The sequence below is a fragment of the Colias eurytheme genome, chromosome 10 (genome assembly GCF_061535395.1).
Source record: "Colias eurytheme isolate Ceu_HAF_F1 chromosome 10, ilColEury1 Martin Lab GWU primary, whole genome shotgun sequence".
NCBI lineage: Eukaryota > Metazoa > Arthropoda > Insecta > Lepidoptera > Pieridae > Colias > Colias eurytheme.
Window position 1 is genome coordinate 3,051,070 of NC_142989.1, and position 26,726 is coordinate 3,077,795.

The 26,726-nt window shown below is 34.4% G+C and overlaps 3 protein-coding genes across 4 annotated transcripts; 1 reads left to right on the forward strand and 2 right to left on the reverse strand.

The window, feature by feature from the left end:
- Positions 1 to 18: 18 nt before the first annotated feature.
- Positions 19 to 5,713, reverse strand: LOC149905068 (uncharacterized). Of its 2 annotated transcripts, none has more exons than XM_090106152.1 (5): positions 5,065 to 5,713; positions 4,162 to 4,222; positions 3,143 to 3,351; positions 1,278 to 1,449; positions 19 to 466 (listed from the first exon to the last, which is right to left on the reverse strand). In XM_090106152.1, the coding sequence occupies exons 1-5, from the start codon at positions 5,231 to 5,233 to the stop codon at positions 382 to 384; spliced, it is 696 nt and encodes a 231-aa protein (XP_089962278.1). In that variant the 5' UTR covers positions 5,234 to 5,713; the 3' UTR covers positions 19 to 381. The 2 variants fall into 2 exon arrangements, with proteins under 2 accessions (XP_089962278.1, XP_089962279.1); XM_090106153.1 differs by having other exon boundaries at positions 1,278 to 1,440; positions 5,065 to 5,711.
- Positions 5,714 to 10,346: 4,633 nt separating this feature from the next.
- On the forward strand, positions 10,347 to 21,213 carry LOC149905069 (cell division cycle and apoptosis regulator protein 1-like). The gene is made up of 15 exons (XM_090106714.1): positions 10,347 to 11,166; positions 12,187 to 12,335; positions 12,506 to 12,731; positions 12,812 to 13,101; positions 13,462 to 13,792; positions 14,047 to 14,206; positions 14,321 to 14,649; positions 15,213 to 15,383; positions 15,570 to 15,857; positions 16,381 to 16,616; positions 16,845 to 16,947; positions 17,344 to 17,458; positions 18,192 to 18,427; positions 19,844 to 19,959; positions 20,242 to 21,213. The coding sequence occupies exons 1-15, from the start codon at positions 10,510 to 10,512 to the stop codon at positions 20,411 to 20,413; spliced, it is 3,579 nt and encodes a 1,192-aa protein (XP_089962840.1). The 5' UTR covers positions 10,347 to 10,509; the 3' UTR covers positions 20,414 to 21,213.
- A 271-nt stretch (positions 21,214 to 21,484) lies between these two features.
- Positions 21,485 to 26,351, reverse strand: Abi (tyrosine kinase Abl). The gene is made up of 10 exons (XM_090106715.1): positions 26,268 to 26,351; positions 26,108 to 26,186; positions 25,569 to 26,008; positions 24,998 to 25,186; positions 24,331 to 24,455; positions 23,793 to 23,868; positions 23,586 to 23,653; positions 23,074 to 23,196; positions 22,723 to 22,819; positions 21,485 to 22,448 (listed from the first exon to the last, which is right to left on the reverse strand). Exons 3-10 carry the CDS (start codon positions 25,999 to 26,001, stop codon positions 22,285 to 22,287), a joined length of 1,275 nt encoding a protein of 424 aa, XP_089962841.1. The 5' UTR covers positions 26,002 to 26,008; positions 26,108 to 26,186; positions 26,268 to 26,351; the 3' UTR covers positions 21,485 to 22,284.
- Positions 26,352 to 26,726: the final 375 nt, after the last annotated feature.

Here is a 26,726-nt window from a genome sequence, read left to right on the forward strand (position 1 = left end):
GGGAATAAAAGAACATAATATCATTCGAATATTTATTAAACACCATAATTAAAATACAAAAACATGGGACAGATATCCTAATGTAGAAATTAAACTATCACAGATGGTTTTATTTTAGAAAAACCAAAAAACATTGTAAAAGTAGAATATAAATAAAACTTGTAGCTAAATATAAATAGTTTCTTATTTCAACGAATATAATTATTAATTACCTATGCCTAGGTTATCGTTTTACACAATAAACAAATGATTTAATGCAGTGTTAATTGTTATTATAACCAGCATTATGCAATCTACAATAATTATGAGTATATATGATTTTTCATACTTGTATAAATCTTTTATTTGTAAGTACCAATAATTTTTAAGTCATAAAATAAGCTAAAGTTCCAAAAGTGATGGCTTGGGCGTAACGGAACGTGATTTACTTGGAGTTTTTACGTTTATGACGGTCATCTCCTCGCACCTGTAAAGTTTAAAAAATTTATATATATATATAATCACGATTTTTTTTAAATATTATATAATATTTTAATAGAAAGACTACGAGCACATATTTTATAACATCGTATGCACATTCAAATAAATAGATAAAAAATAAAATACGTCTTGTCTAACTTTAAATTATTATAATAAGTTATATCTTGCAATTTCACAAATTCTATTTATGTAACCGGTGACGTATACCTAATTCTATTTTTAAATATGTAAAATATTTTTATTAAGTAATTAAATATGTCAAAAAAAGCAGCAAGTGGAAAACCACTCGCTGCTTTTTAACAACCAACCAACTTTTTGTTCAAATAAAAATTTTAACATATTATTTGAATGTGATCCTATGTAATTGTAGGTACTAAGGAGATATGTATAAGTAAGTACCTGTATACAATACAAACAGGGCTTTCCTTTATATCTCGAGAGCTAAGGCCGTAATGTCAGAACAAGACTCGATAATATTCCGATAAGCGTTTTAATCAAATCATTAATTCACTAGCAGTAGGTAAAAAATTCTGGATTATAAGACAAGTAATTAAAGCTGTGAGCTAGGACATAATGAAGTCTATAATATATTTGAATCATTTATTTGTAAACAATAGCCAATAAATAATTTTAGTTTTCTTTCTGCAAACTTTGAATAAACCTATAAGATGAACATAGCCTACCAAATCTTAAAACAGTGGGTCATCTTTATACACAACATTGAAAAAAAAGAGAAAAAAATACACTACGAATTGAGAAACATCGGCTTTTTTGGGGAACGTCGTTCTTATACTTACTTATCGTCAGTAGCATTGGCAGCATTATAATAAACATCAGGCAGATTGGGCTCATGCTGGGTGAGCAAAGAGCTCCCCGCTCTAGGCGAATGGGGTCCGTGGTTGGCGTAGGGAGAGAATGGAACTGCGGCGCGAAGGGCTGCTAGGATTAGCAGCATACCACCTAGAAAAACTTGTTTATACAGGTATACCCAACAGTACCTATTAGATATTTTGGAAAATAAATGAATATATTATATTGCTAACGTATGGTTCCTACATGCCAATGACCACGATTTAAATTCTGACTTTTGTAATTATGAAGTGTTTTCTATGAATGAATATGAAAGTAAGAAATAAATTTTATACAAATTTTTAAATAGGAAATATATAAAATTGCATGTTCTTGGAAAATATTTTAAGACACTTTTAATTAGACAACTCTTTCATAGCAGGTACACATGATGCATCATTTTAAAATGAAACACAATATGGGAAAGTTTTAAAAGAAAATTTGTGTTGGGATTTTATGTAAAAATGTGATATGACATTTTCTATTCACATTATCCGAGTACGTGATATCACAGTATTATACGTGACGTGAATTTCATATTAAAATAATCATTTAAGGGTCAAAATACACCAGCATGTCAAATAAAATTCATTCAGTGAATCTTCCTCATTTTTTGGCACCAAAACAAAGTTTTTATAAAACTTTTTTACAATATACCTTTAGACTGTTATATTAAATCAGAGGCGTGTAGACTGTAGTAGACTTGTAAATGAAATAATAAAATTCCCTTTTTGCCGCAGCGTGAGCAAAAAATAACGTCGTATTGAAATTTTTTATAAATAGAGGGAAAAATCTTACGATTATGGCATGCAATAGGACTTGAATAGGACGTATCACGTAACGTATGAAAAATTATGTAGATAGAGAAAAGATTTTTTGGTTACAAAGTTTATGTTATTAATACTGCCAAGTGCCATATACTGAATACGAATAGTAGGAGAATAATGCGAATGATTGTTCTTATTAGATAAATCATTGTATTAATGACGCATGGTAGGTACTTACAATCAGTGGTGTACTTACGTGTGAATTACATGCATTTTAATGGTAAGTACTATTATATTTGATAAAACAATTATAATCAATCTTTATAATTAGAATTCATCTCCTATTATTTGGATAAACAATATTACATGCAATAAAATATTAAATTATAAACGACTAGGATTAATGAATAAAACGTGCAATTACAGGCAGTAATAACAGGTATATGTACAGAATTTATATATTTTTATAGGTGTTTATTGGCTGCAAAAAAACTCAATTGCTTTTAAATTAATTCAAATATGTAGATACATATGTTAATGATTATAGACCTTGCAAGAATATAAATAATTATGTAGATAGATATAAGACTTTTTACAAATTTTAGTTGCATATAATTTAGACGTGTTGTTTTGTACAAAATTATTATTGTTGCATTTTTATAGTTTTGGTATAGCTGTGAAAGAAATATATGTAATTAAATGATCCATCCAAACTTACACAATGAAAATATTGCCTTTACGAGAATAAACCTACTAAATAAGTAGTTGTCACGCCACTTGGGCAATAAAGGAAGACAACTACCTATTGCTTATAAAATATCCTTTGATGATGAATCATTTCATATTGTAGTATTGTACCTACGTACCTATTAGAAATATTTATTCTGCGATAGCGAACAATTGCATAACTGTTTTAAAACCTACCTGATTATTTTCTGCGACAATAGACAATTACCAGTTTACCTGATACTGTTGCAAGGAGGTAATAAGAAGAATTATTGAGATAAATAAATGATATAATATACCTAATTAATAATATTACCTACCTGATATTGTTGTAAGTAATGTCAGGTTGGCAAACAATAGTGCAGTGGCCGCACACGCGTAGAATGGCGCCCTTGCCCTCCCACAGGACCACCTCATGAAGTCCCAACACCGAAGACCCAGTGTATACTCGCCCCGCCGACCCAATAGGTCAACGAATAGGGCTATTACCCACATAGTCTCCAGAATAAATACCAGGGTAGCGCCGGCTCTGTGTAGAAAATATTCAGATTACACCACAGATACAAATACAATAATGATTATAATAATTATGAAAACAACTGCACGGGTCTACCCGAGCAAAGCCGCGAAAAGCGGTAAGAATCGTTTTTCGCGATAGAATATAATGAATAATTTATAATAATATGTCCAAGGAGCGGACTCCCGCTGTACTTGTAAACATTGCTTTATTAGAAAATCTCAATTTTGATGGACATATATCAATACAACTAACTCAAATCTCGACATTTAGGCAAATACATTATTATCATTAATACAATTAGCATGATAATATGTACCTAACAGTCTATGGTCAAGGGGGCAACTTATAAATTGGTTAAACCAGCAGGTGGAGTATGTGTAAATCCGTCACTACTTTCACGAATACAAAAAAGCACATTGCACGCAAGTATAATTGCCAATTACCAACATCAAAGACAAATTTCTAAAATGGGTCTACTTACTACTTAGTACGTTTTGGACCATTCACCGAAGTCAATTAATTACAATGAACTCCACGATAAGAAAAACAAAACAATAACGCATTAACTTTCTCTTAAATGTTTACCAATTTGGAAATTACATTTCATTTAATTTTTAATTCCAGTTTTGTTACATATATAATACCTATGCATTTTTAAATACCTACTTCGGTACACATTTTTCAAAAACATGAGTCTACTCTAACTAGACAGTCTAGACAATTATATTATTCAAATTATTTCTATTGATGTGATAGTGTGATAATAATTACTACTCGTTACACGCTTTCTAAAAACAGGAATAAAGTTTAGGTACTTACATCAAAGCCGGTGCTAAGTCGTATTGCAATACAGTTAGCTCTGCCCCAGCACCGCTCATTACTGCAGTAAAAGTTGGTATTTATTACAATTATTATTATTATGTTTTCATGTAAAATGGGATTTATTCATGAAAGAAATTAAACTGTTGGTGATTAAATTAATTGGTCGAGACAAAATACCTAGTAGTTAGTGAATTATTATTGTATAAATGAATCTAATACTTTAAGTACCTAGGGTACTTATACTTTATAATTCACTAGCTTCCGCCCGCGATGTCGGTCTTCGCGTGGATGGTTTATTTCTCCATTTTGAGTAACTCTGACAATAACAATAATAACATCTTATAAATATCTATTGGACTCAAATACGGCTAGGCAGGCTATAATAATACCCAACGTGTGTTCGCTGTTCTACAGAACAACGTCTATAGATAAAACTGAAAAATTAAGATTATTTTTTTTCTTCCTATTTTACGCCCAGGATAATAAGGTATAATTATACAAAGTTTCATCGAAATCGAACCGTTAGTTTTCACGTGATGTCTTCACATACAGACAGACAGACAGACAGACAAAAATTTTTTTAATCACATATTTGGGCTTGGTATCGATCCAGTAAGTAACACCCCCTGCTATTTATTTTTTCAATATTTTCAATGTACAGAATTGACCCTTCTACAGATTTATTATATTTAATTCATAAATTATAATTGGTAAATTCAAAATTCGTGTTTTCGAGAACGGTCCCATCTTTGGCATGATCATTAGATACGATAGGTAGTATTCACTCGTAAATTTTATAAAAACGTTTCGTTTAATCAGTCAGCTGTTACGGTCTATGTTTATCAACATAGTTAACTAATTTTATGTTCAAATTGTTTTAGGTTGATAAATGCGTCTTACCTACAGCCGTTATGAGACCCCATAATCTGGCTACAGGCTGCAAAAGATCCCATAATCTCGACTCCAAGGTTTTCTGAGGCACATGAACTTTTTTGGTTACATTTCTTATTGGCTCGATCTCTACTTGGCTTGACCCTTCTTGGGTAGCTGATTTCAACTCTTCAGTCATACTATTAGAGCTTCATAACAGTTCTAATTTAATTATATCACGATAACATCGCTCGAATATGTTATTTCCTTATTGGTCTGATTTCTGAATACTTTAAATGTATGTTCAACGATTTACATATTCACATAGCGCGGTTAGAAATTATAGTAGGTACTTTATTATTTGTAAGCAATCATAGTACGAGTTACCGAGCTACCATAGCAGACTTGTAATATTACGTATTTTAATATCTCAATGTTTACCAAAACAAACTGGCATGATGCCCGATTTCTTATACACTGCACCTTGACCCATCCACAATCTATGTAAAAATACTCATAGAATCTAAATAATCATAAAAACAGAAAATAGAGCAATCCCTTGCTATAATGAAAATAAGAAAAGTGTGTTATCTGCTTTCGCGGGAAAACTAAAGTCGCGGTGAAACGCGCTTCCACGATCGTAGTTGCCGGCAACTGAATGAATTCGACATTCGTCTCCCAAGTTATCCGAGTGATATATCTCGCTGTTCGAACCTAAACAAATATTACGAGTCTACACGACTCACGTACCTACGGTGAAATATTCAAATTTCAAACAAACCCATGTTGATATTATAAAAGAATAAGTAATGATAAAGCCATCTGCCTTGAAACATAGGTATGGGTAAATTTTAATGGACAATCCAATAAATTACAATATTATGTCGATAACTAGGGAAAGCTCTAACATCTACCTACAGCTGTATTATTATGTAGGTAAGTAACTAATATTATGTACAGCTTTCAGTATCAGCAATAGAGAGTAGATAGAGAGGATATTATAACAGAAACGATTCTAAATGATTTTTTTTGGTTTGTTGTATTTCTGTAAGTACGATTTGACACGTCGACGTGGAAGTACTTATAACAAAATTCAAAAACTATAAAAAGTCTGATCCGAAATGGACCGGAACATTGAGATAATAATATGTTACATATTATCTCAATGGACCGGAACCTGAATGTCCAAACGGTTGTCTAGATACCTAGTAACAATTGTTTCTATTTAAATAATAATAATTAATATCAATGCCTAGTATCTAAGCCTAGTAACGTCTGATTTTATTTCCAAGTTATTTCCCTTCTGAAAAGTTTTATCGACCTCACACGACCAACGGTCATAGAGAAAATAAGCAATGAAGAAATGCCTTACGTCTTACGAGTTCCAGCTTCAAAATTGATTTGTTTTTATATTTTCTTTTTCTCGTATCAAAGTAAGTGCCTTCTTACCTCATTCTAGGAGGAAAAGTCGCGCAATCCAGCTTATAGGTATTATATTATATATTGTATTAACTTAGCTATCTTGACTTATATCAATAAGTAATGATCAAGCACAGTCATAACTCATAAGTGTATTAATGACGCTTATTTGTTTTTAGAAGGCATAGTTACGCTCATTTTTAGTTACGTCATTTCATAAATTGCTTTTACCGACTTCAAAAAAAGAAGGAGGTTCTCAATTCGGCCGGTAGGTATATTTAAAAAAAAAAAAATGTCGTGTAGGTATGACCACTTATGACCGCATATAATGTTAGTACTTTGTTGAACCATTTACATTGTCTAAGCATTTACAATTTACAGATTTTTTTGTTTGTTGGATTTGTCTCTAACACAGGTCTCTAACTACTTGATTAGAATAATAAATCATAAATAATTTAAAAACTTACATTAGTACCTACCCACATGGTACTACTTTTTTTGTAAATATGTAGGTGCGATATTATGAATACCATCAAATTTTCAAATGAATCAGTAGGTAGTTGTTCATTATTTTTTGCCAATGAATTCAAACATTGTTAAGAATTCTGGAGGTAAACTACATATATAAATTATATGTATATAGGTATACCGTATAAGGTAGGTAGGTAAGGTAGTAGTAGTTCGTATTCTAGAATTATAATCCTTTATATTTTATCTCCGAAATTAATATCCCATTTCCATCCACTAATTTTCAAAATCAAAATTTTTTGGGGTGTTATTGCATACTCTGTAGTCTGTACCTAAAAGAATAATAATTAGTAAATAATAATTATTGGTGAATAGTTTTTTTTTATATTATTCGTTTGATTTATATAATACTTAACGACTTTTACAATGGATGGAGATGATTGAGATTTTATACGTAATTTACCATCAGCAAGCTCATCAGCTCAACACAGTGCGACATAGACAAGACAAGCTAACCAAAGTATGGCGCGATTTTTAAAATTTCATATTTAATTGTAAAATTACGTGTTTGTGAAGATTTTATTTTTTTTGGTTCAATTGATTACAATAGTACAATTAATAACAATATTACAATTATTATTTTTCTATTTCACAGTATCTTCACCTATGACCTAAGTCTTCACCCTGGGTGTGATTTAATCACATGAAAATAGACCTCGTGATCGTGATTCGTTGAAAGCGTAGAGTGAGAATGAACCATAGAGGAGGCACTAAAATGACAAGGAATGCGTGAGAGAAATACACTTATGACTATAAAGCTAAGTGCAAGAGAGACAGAAACATTGTTTTTTGTTTCTCTCATGTTATGCGATTTCTTTTGTTGGGGACAAAGGCAGTTTGTCCCAAACAAGCGGCTACAGTCCATTGTTTTGCTAGTTTTCTGTTTTTTCTCGCTGTTAAGTGACTTCAAAGTTTAATAAACGTTGACAGTGATCTGTTTTAATCCGACTTTAAGTGAAAATATGGTGCGTTGTAGTGTGATTGGTTGTAAAAATCGGCCGGAACGAAGATTACCAAATATTACCTTTCACACGTAAGTAAACTTATTTGAAGTATATTGTTTTATAGAACTGGATATAGTTGATACATTTTCATTAACTCTAATGTGAAATTATCTACAAATATATAATATTTTCATCGAAATAGACGTAAACATTTTTTTGTGTTATCCGACTAAATTACGAAGTGTTCTTGTTGTTCAGGACGCCATTTGTTTTTACGTAGTTTCAAATTTATGGTATAATCATGTGATTAACATTAGGGATACCAGTACAGGGTAAAATTTTCCCCAAAATCGTGAAATGTTTTTTTAATATTAAATGTTAATGTTTGTGTAAAGTTTGTTACACGGTTCGGTTTTCCGGTTCAGCTTTCCTCATTTGCATTGGTTTAAGTATTTTTTTTTTCAATGTCGGTTTTTTTGTATATTCCAGGTTACGATGCACATCATAACGCTGAAGACTGCGAAGCTGGCCCTTCCACACGAGCTGCAGCTGCCACTGAAGGCAGCGAGGACCCTGCCCCGTCAGGAGAGGCGGTGTTGGAGTAAAATCCGGAAGGCCACCCCCCGCGCCTTCCTCACCGAGGTGCGGCGCGCCTTTATAAGAACGAACGAGCGGCGGAGTCGTCCATTTTCGTCTGCTACTCGCGCGCACATTATCGCGGACCCTTTGCCCATTTATTTCTACCGTCATTTTGCTGTTCATTTTCAAATAAATGTATTTCGTTTAATTTGCTTTTAATTTGAACTATTTCCAGTACGTTTTTATTAGACTACATTTACGGCTGTATCTTCTAATTGCGTTGACATAGAAATTTGATTTTATTACTGCTTAAAGGTATAATAGACCTAAGTTTTTGATGTGAATATCAATTATTGAATACCTACATTACATTTGCGTTCATGAGTAAAGGGGTTATAAGATTAATTTTTTTTTTTATATAATGTAATAAAAAATTCATGTTTTTCGTAATTATTCCCGTATCTGTTTTATAAGATATTATTCTGTCTTCTGATTCAAATTCAATTTGAATCTGAATCAGAAGAAATAGCAATTAAAACCGCATATTCTGAAACTAGCAACTACTTGCAAGGGAATCACAACCTACAAGGTACTCCCCACGTCCTATAGCACAGACAAAGAAAAAATTGCTACAAGCAACATTTAAAGATACAACATAATAAAACAATTAGGTTTGTTCGAAGCCCTCGGTGCGCGAGTCCGACTCGCACTTGACCTTTTTTGTCCTAATTTTACTGTATTTTCTATTATTATTTACCATTGATTGAAATGATATCTAAACTTTAGCCTTGTTTTTTTATAAAAAATATATGAACTGGGATATTTCGATATTTGTGGTTAATTGCGAGAAGTGTAAAAGCAAAAGTTGTAATAAATATTTTAAATACCTACAACTTTACCATTAAACTTTATTCCGCAGTTATAGTTTTTTTAATCCCGATCTCAGATCGATCGTAAATAACTTTTCCTCTAATTTTTGTTACCTATATTCTCTTCCGTTTGAAATTGATTTCATTGTTCTATAATATTACTTTTATGTTTCAAAAGTTAATAAAAAATCATGTTGAACAATATTACTTTGTTAATTTCAAAAGTTAATATTAAATTAGTGGTCCACTTAGGTCGTGCACATGGCCCAGGGGGGGGCATGGCCCATGACCCCCATGACCCCCCCCCCCTGGATCCGCGCTTGTACCGGCCGGCCGCCCGGCTATATATTTTATACCCGTGCGAAGCCGGAGCGGGCCGCTATGTTTTTATATACAACGTTCACAGTTTTTCTGTAGTGTATTTAGTATCAGCATTGCACCCGTGCGAAGCCGGGGCGGGTCGCTAGTTAAGTTAATAAATAACAAAATCTTTTCAAATCTGTCTTTTTCTTCATAAACCTATCTTACAAAAAAATACCCAAACATTTATAGATATTTTGCCAGTTTTTCGGATAAAAAGTTTTTGTAATAGTTGGCAACATTGACGTAAGGATTCGCCATCTCGTTCGGGTATACGCCGATGTCGTCTCTAGTACATTCTCCCTCTACGGTTGAAAGATGTTGCGAAAAATGAACACAGATTATTATTTAATATTTCCACAGATAATAAAATAATATACTATATACAAAGTGTGAAACAAACGAAACAAACAAACAAGCAAAAATTATTTATTGCGCACCACATAGAAAAGTACAAAGAGTCAAAGAAGGTTAAACAAATATGTAGTTAAGTTAAAAGATAACAACAGGCGGTCGGATCGAGTATGTTTATATAAACATTGTATTTTAAAATGAAGTAATGAACGCTTGTTAAATTATTCAAGCTGGTAACACTACGCTGCTACCGGTTGCCCACCCCCGGCCCCGCGTCCCGCGAATCGCGATTCATCCTTGCTCGCGTCTCGCGTATCAAGAGATTGTGTGTGTGGTATTTTTCATAATTCTAAATAAACTTAAATCTTTATAAATTGGTTTTAAAAGTAAATATCAGTATTATTAAGCACTAGTTTTATAAAATGCAATCCGGAAGTGGTACTAAAAATCCGCCGTGGGCTCGGTCAAATGTTAATACAAACATAACCGGCATGAATCCGCAAATAATGGATCCCAATGCCATGATGTCACAACAGGGCATGATGCCGTTTCAACAAACTCAAGCTGTGTTTAATCCAAGTATGATGCAAGCACAAAGTGGAATGGCGATGTCGATGGCGGGTCAAATGCCGATGAATCAAATGACTCAAGGTCAAATGTACCCGGGTAATGTTGTAGCATACCCTACTCCACGTGCAATGAATGCAAATATGTATCAAAATAACACGAATCAAACTCCACAAGGGAATGAGCAACGTGTTTTTACCGGTACTGTAACGAAAACACACAATGATTTTGGATTTGTGGATCATGATGTTTTCTACCAAACTTCGGTTTGTGCTAAAGGAGTCATTCCGAAGCTGAACGACAGAGTTCTAGTGGAAGCAACATATAATCCCAACATGCCTTTCAAATGGAATGCAACTCGCGTTCAGGTTCTGCCTAAAAATGGCCCAAATCAGAAAGGAAGTAATGCAAAATCGAATGTTTATAATGCTGTACCACCTCCAAAGAAATCTTCTAGTATGTCCCGACGTGATGATCGCCGTGACGACCGCCCTTCAAGAAGAGATGATAGGGTATGTTATTGTAAACATTCAATTCTCTAAAGTCATTGTGTAATATTTTTCTAAGCTAACTCCTTAGGGTGTTCTACTTCTGTTGTTTATGTTATCAATTATTGAAGTAATGTTCTGAAATAAATGATTTACTTGAAAATTTAAATATGTGGAAAAGTGTTCTACCATCATACATATTCAGTAACACATTAAAACCAATAAGAATATTAAATAATATGAAATGACTTAAAGAATATCATACTTGAGAAACTCAAAAATAAAGCAGATGCATATTATACTAAGTGCAAGTTGGACTCGTACAACGTGGGCAACAAGCAAACTCTTATGTTGTAATGTTAAATGTATGCTCTCAATAATATTTCCTGTAGTTGTACTATTTTACTAAATTTCAACACTCGTGTTTTCATTGATTATTTAAAACTATAGATTTTTATTTCCTTGTGAAGGTCAAAATTTTGAAGCATACGGCCGCATCTTTTTATTGCGTTGGCAAAATTTCAGATTGATCCCTCCACCTTCCTGAGAAAAAGGGTCTTGACAGACAGATGCACAACTAAATGATCCTATTAGGGTCTGTTTTTTCCTTTTGAGGTTCAGAACCCTAAAAATTAATTACATATTTCCATCATAATCTAATAACTAATTTAATGAATTTAAAAACTGCATTAACTAACATAACTACATCTGTCTTAACAAGAGAATTTGGAAGGAATATCATTTATAACATATTACATTACTAGCTTTCCACCCGCAGCTTCGCCCGCGCTGTCAAAGAAAAACCCGCATAGTTCCTGTTTCCGTGTTATTTCCTGGATAAAACCTATCCTATTTCCCGGGGTAAAAAGTAGCCTATGTACTTTCTCGGGTATCAAAATATCTCTATACCAAATTTCATTCAAATTGGTTCAGTAGTTAAGGCGTGATTGAGTAACAGACAGACAGACAGAGTTACTTTCGCATTTATAATATTAGTATGGATTTGGTATAGGATTTATGTGTAATATTAGAGTGATTTTGCAGAAACGTTCACGTACAAGAAGCCGTTCACGATCCCGAGATCGTCGCGACAGTCGCAATCGTCGCGATTCACCTCCACGCAAACGCCCTGTGGTACACCAACCATCCCCTGTCAAGTATATGGTGAGAGTACCAAGGATTCCACTTGATATGTAAGTATTATACTAAATTATAATACTGAAAACGGTAAAAGTAAATGTTGGAAATTAATTACAGCTTAGGTATACCAGAAAATTTGGACTATAACAAATTTTAGATATCATTCATCATTGTTTTTTATGAATTGTAATATCTTTAATTAATACTAGTATGTTTATTGCAGTCAAAAATTGGATGTACCAGCATTATCTCAAAGATACAATAATCTATATGTACCATCTGATTTCTTCAATGCCCATGTTAAGTGGGGTGAAACGTTCCCACTTCAGACACCATTTTCTTTGAACAACACATGTCAGTATCATATAATGGACAAGGATATACCTAATCCCAATACAAATGATGCTATACTTGAACCACCTGATGCAGATTATCGATTTTCAGCTAAGGTAATGTTTTAGTTTTTTCAATAATTGCTCCTTTAAATAGTTAATAATGTGCTATACTAATACTTAATTGTTTATTTTAGGTTATGCTTATTAGTATGCCAACACTGGAGACTCTTTATCAAAAATGTGGACTCACAAAAACTGATGATAAGGACAAACGTAGTAGTAAAACACCATTACATCCCACTAGGCTTATAAAATTCCTTGTAGGGCAAAAAGGCAAAGGGGGTGAAAATTTTGCTATAGGTGGACCATGGAGTCCTTCACATGATGGAGAAAATCCTGACAAAGATCCCGGAGTCTTAGTCAAAACTGCCATTAGAACTTGCAAAGCTCTCACTGGCATTGATTTATCTCATTGCACACAGTGGTAAGTGTTAATTTCGTTATATTTCGACCTTATAAGACACTTCACCTTTCAGACTGTTTGTGTCTTATTTTTCTAACATATAAACCAAAAGATTCTACAAGTTCTTCATCATCCAATCTATTCATATGATTTATCGTGAAATATAGAAACTTTTGGTTTTATCTGAGAAATGAAACATGGTACAGCACACATTCAATATGTGATAGTAAAAAGGTGGTAGTACATCGGTAAAGGTGCAAGTAATTGGATGCCGAGCGATGTACCGGCCTACCAATGCGCTGCTTATATTCGCGTAGAGGATGTGTGTCCATGCTGGGAGCCGTATGTGAGTATCTATTATTAACACTGTTGACCGCGCAGGTACCGAATGGTGGAGTTTTACTACTGGCGCGAGAGCAGTGGCGGCAAATCGCGACTCGAGTGTGTGGTGTTGTTCCTGCCCGACGTGTGGTCCGTGCAGCCCTCTTGCGTCGAGTGGACGACGCTCACAGATCATTATAAGGCGGCCGGCGAAGCCGCCGTCAGAGCGCTCAAAGAGCCCGAGTCCGGCGACAGCGACGCGCAACCCCCGCAGGAGCCCGCCCCGACCGCCGCGCCGACCCCGCCGGCCCCGCCGACCCCGCTGACCCCGCTGACCCCGCAGACGCCGCAGAGCCAGCCAGCGGACGCCGACGCGGACAAATCCCAAATTGTTTGTTCCCAGTTTTGTTTCGTTTTGTTTCCCGCCGCGTGTGCTACTGAATGACGAGGACCTCACGGGCTGCCTTGCGCCGCACTGTTGACGCAATGATGTCCTGCCTTCAACATACGCACTCAGTATTTGCTTTTGGATAGGAATTAAATTTTAATTTTAAACAAATTTAAAACAATTTTTTTTCTTTAAAGTCATTTGACGCATTGGTGATGCTGGATTTCGAGGGTTATTTTTGAATTCTTATTTTTTAGGAAAATAAGGATCTCAATGACAGTACGATAACTATTGATGAGAATGATGATGACGAAGAGGACAAACCTGAACCTACGCATTATTCGAAGATCGATTTGAGGACAATTAAAGTGGATCAGCTGAGACAAGAATTACGTGCGCGTAACGTGAGCTGTAAAGGTAAATATTTCGTACATTTGAAACATGTATAACAATATTTTTAATTTTAATGTGACTATTTTTCATTTAATGCACCATAATTGTCATATTATACCTCATTATTGATTTACATAGGATTACGCGCGCAATTGGTATCACGGCTATCAAAACTTATCAAAGCCGAGGAAGAAAAAGATTCTAAAAGCGAAGATGTGATGGAAGTTGTGGATGATGATGAACCTGAACCTGAGAAGCCTTCTGATAATATCGAAATTAAAGACGATGACAAGAAGGAAGAAATCATTGTAGAGGAAACTCCACAAGTCACTGAAAAGAAAACTGTGGAAAAAGACAGCAAAGACGGCAAAGATGAAAAGAAAGATGCCAAAGATAAGGATGATAAAGAAGCTGTAAAGAAAGATAAACCCAAAACTGAAAAGGAAATTGAGGAGGAAAAGAAGAAGGTAAGAATGATTTTTCTCAGATTAAGATATCCCTAGATGTATGTTTTTTAAATGAAAATAGTGCGTAGTGAGGACTCACACCATTTTCAAAGTTGTGATAATCATTGATACATGAAAATTTATTAAATTGTAATTTTGCTATCAATACCACACGCATATACATACTTTGACTGATATGGATTTAATAAGAAGTTGACAATTTAAAATATATGCTTTTTTACTTTACACAAACATTAAATACTTTGGCATCGGAACTAGGAAGCTTGATACTTTTTACTTTGAAGTAGTCTCTATTTCTATCTTAACAAGTTATCAGATAATATTCCTTTTAACTTATATTAATACTAGCTTACCGCCCGCGGCTTCGCCCGCGTTTTCAAAGAAAAACCCGTTCCCGTAGGATTTCCGGGATAAAACCTATCCTATGTCCTTTCTCGGGTATCAAAATATCTCTATACCAAATTTCATGCAAATTGGTTCAGTAGTAGTAGCGTGATTGACAGACAGAGTTACTTTCGCATTTATAATATTAGTATGTATATTAATATTTATATTATATTTAGCTGGAAAAAGAGAAGCAGGTACTAAAGAATAAATACGAGCTGCCCACAAACGCCCACATTATAGTGCACCCATCGGCAGCAGCGAAAGGTGGCAAGTTCGGATGTAGTGTTGCTACACTTTCCCTTTTGCTTGACTACCGTGTCACAGATAATAAAGAGCACAGTTTTGAGGTAAGTACATTGATTTTCAGCATTATTTTTGAAACATTAAATGTGTAGTTTAATTTTTAAAGTCGTACTTCTTAACTTTTCAATAATAAAAGTACTCTGGTTTTCTTCGACATTGTATTTGTTTCTTGAACATTCAATTGACAACTTAATAATATTTTATGTTATAAAATATCACTTGCTTTTTAGCTCTTTGTATTCGCCGAACTTTTCAATGAGATGCTCATGCGCGACTTCGGTTTTTACATTTACAAAACTCTGTACACTCTACCCGAAAGAACGGAAGAGGTTAAGGAAAAGGTTACAGAAAAGGCTGAGAAAAAGGAAGATAAAAAAGATGAAAAGAAAGAAGACAAAAAAGATGAGAAAAAGGAAGAGAAGAAAGATAATGACAAAGATAAGAAAGAAGACAAGGACAAGAAGGAGGATAAAGACAAAAAAGATGACAGACGCGATGCCAGACGTCGCGATAGACGCGTGAGTTTTTAATAATTCCACTAATGAAAGTTTTTGTGCCACACTTCATCAGCATCCATCTTAATATCTTTCAAAATATGTTGGAAACACTTACATCAAAATTAAATGAAATTGATTTAAAATGTAAAATATTTAATTTGATTATATTATTGAGAATGTTAATCATATAAATGTTAGGACATTATGGTGATAAGTCCAATGTTGGCAACTTTTCAATTCTAACTTATAAAATTTATACCTTCTTCCAAGTGCCAACTAAATTGAAAGTTGCAACTATATCTATTACTAGCTGCTCCGCGCGGTTTCACCCCCGTGGCTCGACTCCTGTTGCCCGTAGCGTGATGAAATATAGCCTATAACCTTCCTCGATAAATGGGCTATCTAACACCGAAAGAATTTTTCAAATCGGATCAGTAGTTCCCGAGATTAGTGCGTTCAAACAAACAAACTCTTAAGCTTTATATTTTATAATATTAGTATAGATAATCCGAAATAATAATTTTATCATAAATTCCTCTGACAGGAGTCCCATAGTGACGACGACCGCAGCAACTCGCCGAAGCGTCGCAGCCGCGGCGTAGAATTACCCCCTGACCCGTATCTATTACTATCCCTTGTGTATTTCGATACATCTCGCGGTGGAAACATCACTAAGAAGGACCTACAGAATCTGTTCATGAGCCTCGGCTTACAATTGTCGAGATCACAGATACGAGCCGTACTCGAAAAAGTCTGTGTTAAGGATAGCTTCAGTTATAAGTAAGTTTTATGTTGTATTTATTAATGATGCTGTGTTATTGAATAGAAAGTTATATTTCTGGGTGACAATGGTTAATTAATTCTGGCCATGGTTGCTGACTAAAATATAACAACTAAGTATTTAATTTAGTTTGTAATAATAAATCTGAATATGTTTTATGATCGTTTTATTAGCCAAAATGTTTAAATATTATGATGATAAATAATATTTTATTCCATTTACAACAGGACTCTGCTTCAAGCAATCAAAGATTTGGCTTCAGGATCAGTTGAAGCTATGCAAGACCTTCCCCTGGACACAACCATTCTTAGCAATGAAGTGCCTGCCCATGTAAGTGCATTTAGTAAACACAAAATAAAAACTTAAAACTACAAGACTTTAAAATGTTCATATTCATTTGTTATTTAAAAATATTCACATTCATTTATTTGGTTTTTAAAAAATTGAGAAAAAATAAAGACGTGTTGCACTCCGGGAGTGCCGGCAGAAGTGAAAACTTGATTATTAACGTTGAGCATGTTTGATATTTTGGAATGGTATCCGTCTTACGCTTTTTCGATCAGGTCACGTGTCCTGACGCGAGTTTAAGATTTTATACCCATTACAGAAAAAGTGCTCAACGCCGCTAAAGAAGTTTTCACTTCAAAAATTGTGTAATTTTTCTACATATTACTAAAGTCTATAATTAAAAACAATTGTTAAATGAGTTTATTTTTAACACAACAGATAGCGGAGTTAGAAGCAGTAATAGCGTCCGGAAACCGCAATTTACTTCCTGTGTTTGTGCAAGACAAAGAAGATTCGGAATCATCGGTGGCCACCAAGGATGTTAGTGGAACTGGTTTGTACATAATTTTATTATAATTAACGTTGAAAATATGTATATAATTATCATGTTGAACTTATTTGGAGTAAAATGTTTTCATATTATCTTTCTATTTTTGATTCAACAATTTGAATTGCAAACTAACTTCTTTTAACAAAAAATCTAATTTGGCTTCCTTTTTATCATACATGTTCCTCAGGAATGAGATAAATGTTTATTTTAAAATTTTATGTTAGAACTAGCTATGCCACGCGGTTTTACCCGCATTGCTCCGCTCCTATTGGTCTTAGTGTGATGTTATATTATGCCTTCCTTGATAAATAGTCTATCTAACACTGAAATAATTCAAATCGGCCCAGTAGTTCTTGAGATTAGCGCGTTCAAATAAACAAACTCTTAAGTTTTATAATATTAGTATAGATAAAAAATTGGTTGTTTGTAAAGTAGGTTTACGATCGAGATGTTTACGTGATAACGTCTTATTGGTGGCAGCGCTCGAGATGAGACGGGAGATCGGTCCGTCTCTCTCTCGTTATACCTGCGATCGCGCTCGTGAGGTTTCGGTGTGACACAAGTTTCTGAACATGTCACCCGACTAAAACGATTTTAAAAACGTTATCACGTTAAAAAAATGTGATATGCAGAGAGCCTTCTTTATTTATTGCCCCACCCAATAAAGGGACTTTGTCTATGTCTAGTGTAAAAACTGATAGTTGTATAGCATAGTACAAGTATGTGCGTGTGTCAGGCGTGGTGTCGTACAAGGGTCTGGTGGTGGACGTGGGCGCGCTGGTGGCGAGCGCGGCGCGCGGGCAGGCGGAGCGCGCGCGGCTGCGGGGCGCGCTGCAGGCGGCGCAGGCGCAGGCGCGGGCCGCGCGCGCCGCCGCCGCGCACACGCAGCAGGCGGAGCGCGGCGCGCACGAGCGCCTGCACGACGCCGCCACCAGCCTGGCCGCCGCGCGCGCGCGCATCGCCTCGCTCATGGTCAGTGCTCTTAGTTTGTGGTGTATTTGTGTTTTAAAAAAAAAAAGGTTGCACTACGGGAGTGCCGTCAGAAGTGAAAACTTGATTATTAACGTTGAGCATGTTTGATATTTTGGAATGGTATCCGTCTTACGCATGGAATATAAGGGCAAAAAAAAAATCCGTCTTACGCTTTTTGGATCAGGCCACGTGTGCTGACGCGAGCTTAAGATTTTATACCCAACGCCGCTAAAGAAGTTTTCACTTCAAAAACACAAATATAGTAAAAATTATTTATTTTCACAACACAACACAACTTTTATTCGCAATATATATACATATTTCACTTTATGATTCACAGTATAGAACTTAACGAATTCTATAATATAGAATAATAGGGATTGGTCCCCTGAACCCCGCGCGGTTACTGGTATTACACCATAGAAATCTAAATAACAAGACACATAGAAGTGCTATAATGTCATAATTCGTATGAAAACCGCTGTCGCCAAAATCAACACATTTAAACAGATAGCTAAACAATACACACAAGTAAACTATGCCTTTTATTGGACAACTTGATTTTAGTGAAAACTAACTTAAAATATTAAATTAAGCTTTTTAATATGTATCCTAACGCACGAATTTACGGTTTATTTTAGAATAACATCCCTAAGTATATGAGACGTTTTGTTTCTTTTTGCTCCAATAAGGTTGAAACTGTGTCATTCATTGTTATTTCGATTACTATGGTGACACTCGTAATACTTGTAAATATTCTATAATTTTAAGGAAAAACGGCATTATTTCTAAAAAAAATATTTACCGATGAAATATTATTCCTTTATTAGTATAATTACAACTTGTGGAAGAATTTCCGCAATGGGAAATGCTGAAACACACCATGTTTACACACAGACGTCTCCATAGCAACTGAACTGTGACGAACACACTGGTGATGTGAAAGTCACCTGAGTGGCGACAAGGTCACGCGCGCTTACGACTTCTAGTGTCTTGTTATTTAGATTTCTATGTATTACACCTTTATAGTATTGTGCTCATATTATCATGTGGGTTTGACGTATGCGGAATGTTGATGTTGCTGATATCCTTGCCTAGCGTCCCGCGTGCACATTAAAATTTGGTTTTTTTATATGTGTAATAGTAATAGAGTGAACGCTTAACGATCACACCATGTATAACACATGACAACAATTGTATGAATAGCCTAAAAATCATCAAAATAAATGTAGAAAACATTTCATTAATGTTAATCACAAAATCTATTTCTCTCTATCTACCCATTGAGCCCCAAGCGGCCCGATCGGTCCCAGACACAATAGTTTTTCTATTGTGTCTGTGATTCCGGGGCCTGAGTTAAACTGCGTTTATTTATTTTTTTCCTATAATAATTTATTCTCTTTTACTTGATTTTAGGCTAGTTCAAAAATATTCCACTCGGCATTGAAGAGCATAAAGACTAAAGTGGATGCCGTCGTTAACATTAAATATGAAGATGATGACGTCGTAGAAGTTGTTAACGGACCTACAAAGTGAGTATAATATTTTGCATAGAATCAGAAAGATGTATTTTCAATACTTGTTAATAATACTTCTGTTAACTGTCTGAGTTAAGTTTGTACGTAATGCTGTAAGAACTGAATAGAAAATGAAAATGAAATGCGTGAAACCCATGAAACAAATTAATATTGAATTATATTTCCATATATTTTTGGGCAAATGTCTTGTTGCAACCATGATCCCAACATGTTCCCTAAAAAAGGAAAACGGTTTATTTAATGTACAGAGAATCTAAAAATTTAAAATAATTTCAGGGAAGAAAAAGAAAAGAAACCCGAAGTCGCATCAGATAGCGTTAAAAGTGATGAAAGCACAGACACCAAGGAAACCAAGGAAGAAGTAAAAACAGAACAAAAAACAGACGATGAAAATAAGGAAAAAGACATTGTTACTGCGGAAAATATGGAAATTGATGATAAGGAATAAATTCTATGTTAATTATAAGCCCATTCATTTCTATTATGGATAAAGTTTTGTTAACTCTTGGAAACTTCTTTATTTTAAGATTTTGGACTATACTAGCTTATAGTGACATTTCAACACAACTTTTTTCCTAAGTATAGATAATGTTTACTTAATTTTTATAAGAAACAATATTAAGAAGTTTATTCAATAGCAATAACTCGCTAATAGACTGTTTATAAAACTTGTGGTCAAATCTCACAAGGTGATTTTGTGCAAAAAATAATTACTTTAAATTCAAACTTGCTTGCTCATTATTTTGACTGAAGTGAAATTTGTTTATCTATGGTTCCATGTTTTGTCATTTTTTGCAATTATTGCTAAAATTGATAAAAATTACCTTGTGAGATGGAATGATACTGTATTGAGGTTTGAGATAAGAGAGAAACAGAATTTCTTTTGCGCGGGTGATATATTCATTTTCTTTTCCAAAGATATTTCAATGACAATAATAACTAGATGTTTTTATCATTCAAGTTACATTAATATAAAAAAATTGCTACAGATCGTTCTAAGAAACTTATCATTATGATGGAAACGCACGATTTTGTTTTCTTTTTTATAATAAGCAGCATTCCTATGTAACATCTATCTTAAACCATGTCCTGAACCATTATTGGGTTTTATTAAGGTTGATTGATTAAAACACTATTTTAGTATATTCGTTTATTGTGTACACAGTAAGCATATATTAATTTAATTATAAATGTAAATTAATTACGTGTAAGAAACTAGCATTTAATTACATACAATATGGTGAAAAAGTCGTTTTATTTCTGAATACCTCCTCTATTTCTTATATAAGACAATTAACTGAACTTAATAATATACAAATTCTTTCTCATGGTACACTAGTTTCCTTATACTATTGAGAACAGACTAAACAGGATGATTTCTATTGGAATCGGTTATGAAGTAATTTTTCATTTTCTATATAAAGAAATTGTCTAACAACTAGTTAATAGCTATAGTAGAAAACCATTTTTATATCTAATCTCTTATTTGTTGTGTGGAAATACGCACACTTATAACAGAAATGTGCAAAAAAGTATAAAATATGTACCAATAATAAGTAATATCCAATGAAAAACCTATGAATACTAAGATAAAAAATACTTATATTTAAGAATGTATAAGCCAAAATTATTTTATAGAACGATTACAACATAGTTATAAAATTTCACTTAATACTAATAATACGTAATAACAAGCTTGTTGGATATAATTACTTAACATACTAAAAATAAAGTACAATAATTAATATAAATAAATGCCACATTGTTTATTTTAAATTGGAAAACTGAATGCTGTCGGTAAAAAGTTAGTTATACATAACAAGTCGTTATAACTCTAAAAACATGATACTTACAACTCCCAAATGTGGTTGAAATAATTTTAAGTTCATCTTTTTGATTCTCTTGAGGAGAATTTATCAGAAACATTTCTTAGAGGATATCTACAGGTGTAGTGGCTATTTCAATGCCAAACACCATTGCGTTTTACATGTGAATATTATATTTAGATTTTATATAAAGTCATGATTTTAGTTTTTCAACAAGAGAATAAAAAAAATCGATCACGAGGCGGTATTCGAACCGCGTCTTTCCATTGTTTGTTTTTGAAGTGAAAGTGAAGGGCGTTGAGCACTTTTTCTGTAATGGGTATAAAATCTTAAACTCGCGTCAGGACGTGACCTGATCGAAAAAGCGTAAGACGGATACCATTCCAAAATATCAAACATACTCAACGTTAATAATCAAGTTTTCACTTCTGCCGGCACTGCCGGAGTGCAACCCGTCTTTTTTTTCTAAAAATTACTCATAAAACGCATAAATTTAAACACACGGCTCCACATAATTCCCGGGGAACAATCCCGTGACCCCGTCCATGACCCCCTCCCACCATCCGTCGTCGTTCTTCTTCAGCACATATATCACTGAGCTCTCTTGGAACGATAGCTCGTCCTCTTTGTCCGCGTAGTAGTCGTATATCGCTACCACTGGAATGGAAGTTTTATTTTTACTGAATATTTAAGGGAAGGTTGTGAGTGATACTATTAAGCACAATAGTAGAAATGAAATGTCAGTATTAGAAATTTTATACTTGTTGTATAGTTTATAATCAAAGTAATCTAATAATATAATGATTGTATGAATCTTTGTTTTGTCAGGCAGGATTAGGATGTACTGTAATGTACTGACGAAGTTAATTTTATTAATCGTATTTTCAATGAAAACAAAAGTTTATTTCATGCCAATTAATTTAGTATTTACCTTTTTCAATGTAATTCTTAGGCACCCATCCGGGCAAGTCCTCTTCATCGGGCACTATAGCTGGCACCGCGCTTGTATATTGAGTACCCATTTTGTTCTGCAAATTTTAAACAAATATTAGTTTAGTGTAGTAATGTGAAAATTAATGTAATGTACTGCACTAAATATACAGGTGACGCCAATTTTTATGGTATTTTTATGGCGCAGTCGCAAGATGCGCAAGAATCGATTAGCCCCATCTCTTGCTTCCCGCGACACCTGCAATTGTGTTCTGTGCAGCGACGATGTTCACAGCCGCCTCTATAGTACACAGTCAATTGGAGTGGAGGCAGTGGAGTCAATTGTACTCACGCCCATGTGGTGTGGTCTGCCGAACGCGTCGTGCGCGAGCTCGTCGTCCATCGGCGGCGGCGGCAGCGGCGGCGACACCGACCCGCCGCGCGCCGACCCGCCGCCCGACGACGATGACGCGCGCTAAATAATGTACAGATAATAACATTATATAAAAAACGTTAATAAAAACACGCGAGTAAACGTTAACAACACGCGAGTAAACGTTAATAACACGCGAGTAAACGTTAACAACACGCGAGTAAACGTTATCAACACAGGAGATAACGTTAACAACACGCGAGTAAACGTTTACAACACACGAGATAACGTTAACAACACGCGAAATGATGTTAATAACACGCGAGACGATGTTAACAACGCGTTGGTGAAGGTAACATACGAGATAACAATTCATGACATTCACGGGCGAGATGTTGCTAATAACTAATAAGTAATGGCACGTTCATGGCGTAAACAACACGTGGGACGATATTAACAAATACACTTTATATGCATCAAAATTAACATACCTGACCGGGCAGGCTCATGGAGTGTTGGCTGTGCTCACCATCCGATCCAATCAATGGGGATGGAGGTGCTGTAAATAAACAATTTGTATCTAGCAACTTGTATTTCATTACAAATTTAAGCTGTACATATTTTTTTGTTATAAAAATAATTACTCAATTGAAATAATAAATGCAACACACTTCAATTTACTAAACCAGTATACTTACGAGGCATACTAGCGTGCAGGTCTTGTTGTGAATAATTTGTGGAAGATTGGTGTTGATTCGGATGCACCATTCCAACCTAGAATAAAAACGCAATTGTTTATCATTATTTAAATTTCCTGTTATGATTTTTTTTCATTAATTTTGAGAAAATGTATGAATAAAATTACAGTTTTTCAAGTATACAGAGTGGCAGTTTGCAAGTAATCCTGTTTTTTTTTTCATTTCATCTAAATTAGTTAGCATGAACAGGCGACATAACATGAATAACAAACCAACAATTGAACAATTTAGTTGTTGAATTTATATTCATTCTCTTATTTGATTTCTTTAACATAATTTATTATTTCATATATAAAAATGAATCCCAAAATGTGTTGGTAAGCGCATAACTCGAGAACGGCTGAACCGATTTCGATAATTCTTTTTTTATTATATTCCTTGAAGTACGAGGATGGTTCTTATGTAGAGAAAACGTAATTATGTACTACGGGCGAAGCCGGGGCGGACCGCTAGTTATTCATATAATTTGTAACGGTACCTGTGGTTGAGCGACAGGTAGTGTAGAGTAGCCAGGTGGTCTGCGAGGGTAGTTTGGTGCGTAGTGCGATGGCACTTGGGGCGGGGCGACGGCCGGTGGGGTGCGGTACTCGCGGGATGATTTACCTGTTTATGGGTTTTAGTATTTTATGTATTCACATAAAACATTAAATTTACATAAAAGAATAAGTGATAAATTGCATTATTTATGATAATACAAAAGTAGACTAATGTTTTTCATTAATTAATTATACAGAGCAATCATTTTAACACTTGATATTAATTGATATTCTATCATAAATTTCAGTTGCAGTATTTAGATTTTGTCTCGTGTAAAAATGACTGTTGACACAGTACCCATTTATATTTTAATGGACCAATGATTGAAGTTACAACACATAAAATTTGTTTAGTATTTTATTTTTCTTTTTATTTTATGTTTATTTTATTTTTCTATAATCTATATCTATCCTACTACTATTATAAAGGCGAAAGTTTGCAAGTATGGATTTGAATGAAACTTTACCACAATATAGCTTATACATCAGAATAACACATAGAATACGTTTTATCCCGGAAATCGCACGGGAACGGGAACTATGCGGGTTTTTCTTTGAAAACGCAGGCGAAGCCGCGGGTGGAAAGCTAGTAAACTATAAAATGAATACCTAAAGTACCACGTCCGAGCGTGCCAGTATTAGACGCGGACGCAGATCGAACAGCAGCTGGTGGTGTGGGGGGTTTGGTAGTGGGTGCGGGGAGTGGTGCGGCACCAGGAACGGATCCCGAACGACGGCCGCGGGGAGTACCGCTCATACCGCTGTTCCAGTGAGCACCGTGGCCTATGTCGTCTAGAGCTGTAGGAAAATAATATTGGATAGTTTGTTACTGTGTAGTTATTGCAGTGTATTTAAAACAACATACAAATCACATTTTAATAAAATAAACTAATGAAATTATAGTATTGTCACTTAAAGTGAATTGAGTTATAGTCTTAAGGAGTTGGTTACATACAAACCAGCAAGTGAAGCAAAAATGGTGTGTAAGAAATAAGGATTTCCATTGTGTCTGTGTACCTAATAAAAAAACCTTAAGAACTAACAGAATACAGACTGGTTAATATTGGGGTTGTGTTACTACATTTTATGAACCAATTAGACTATAATGGTTACTAAAACTTGTTCATAAAATCACTCATAATTGTAAAATGTTTTAGTTAACGTTTAAAGTTTAACAGACCTGTATAATCAATGCTCTTCCTAACATACTTAATGGGTTTCTCAGGATTAGCTGGAGCAATGATTTTATACTGTCTATTTGTCACTTTATTTGCTGTTAGCACACCAATTTCTCTCCGTGCTACCTTCTCCTTATGAATAGCAACAGTCTGAGCTATATGATTCATCTGCCCTTCCATCTCGGCTAACTGCATGGTTTGTAACTCCAAGAGTTGCAGGAAGTTGTATGCAAGTGTATTTATTTGATAGGCGACACTTGCGAGAGACTGCGTAGTATAGTTTTTTGTGCTTTCAAGAGCGAGTCGCTTGTTCTCAGATTGGAAGTAATTAGCTTCACAGTATTCAGCAACCCGTTCCAGATTTGTATGACTATCCGTGAGGTGATTACGACCTTCAGGTATTTCCGTTTGTAATAGCGCAGCTAGTTCTGCCATTTTGAAGCTGCAAAAATATGAATACTTTATGAATATTCTTTCATATCCTGGCTGCATGTGCAGCCTGTGTGCAATTCAAAAAATTAGTAAAATAGAACTAAGTTACCTGCAGGTCGAGCTTTGCTCAGTAAAACCCAGGAACGTAAGATTTTATATAAACTAGAGAGATTATGACAGCTTATATCCTGAAATAAAAAGATATTGATTTATTATTACGTTGTTAAATAAATTGTTATAAATTAAATAATCACAATAATCTCCCCCACCTTATTTTATTAGTCAACAAAAAATTTATGTCAAAATTTTTGGGCCTCAAAAGACAAAAACTGAGACCAGAGATTATAGAAATTTAGGTACATAGAAGATATATAATTCTCTTTGCCAAAGATACTAAATCCAGATTATAAAAATCGGTAAGATCAGGTGGATTTTTTAATGTGGATAAAATCATCAGCTAGAAAAAAGACATAATAAATTATGATAGTTTTTCAGTAAGTGTTCTACAAAAATATATAGATTGTGAGTTCTAGTATAATTCGCTCACATTAACACCGTGATTATGTCAAAGGCAAATTTAACAATTTCGCCGTTTATAAACCGGTCTCATCGCACCCTTTACCTTTTATTACATTAGCCTTAACACAAATAGGTACGCGAATCTCAATTCAGTTACATAATATTATATTGTTAGTTAATATATTTCTTACTCTGTGGGAAAACCGTGT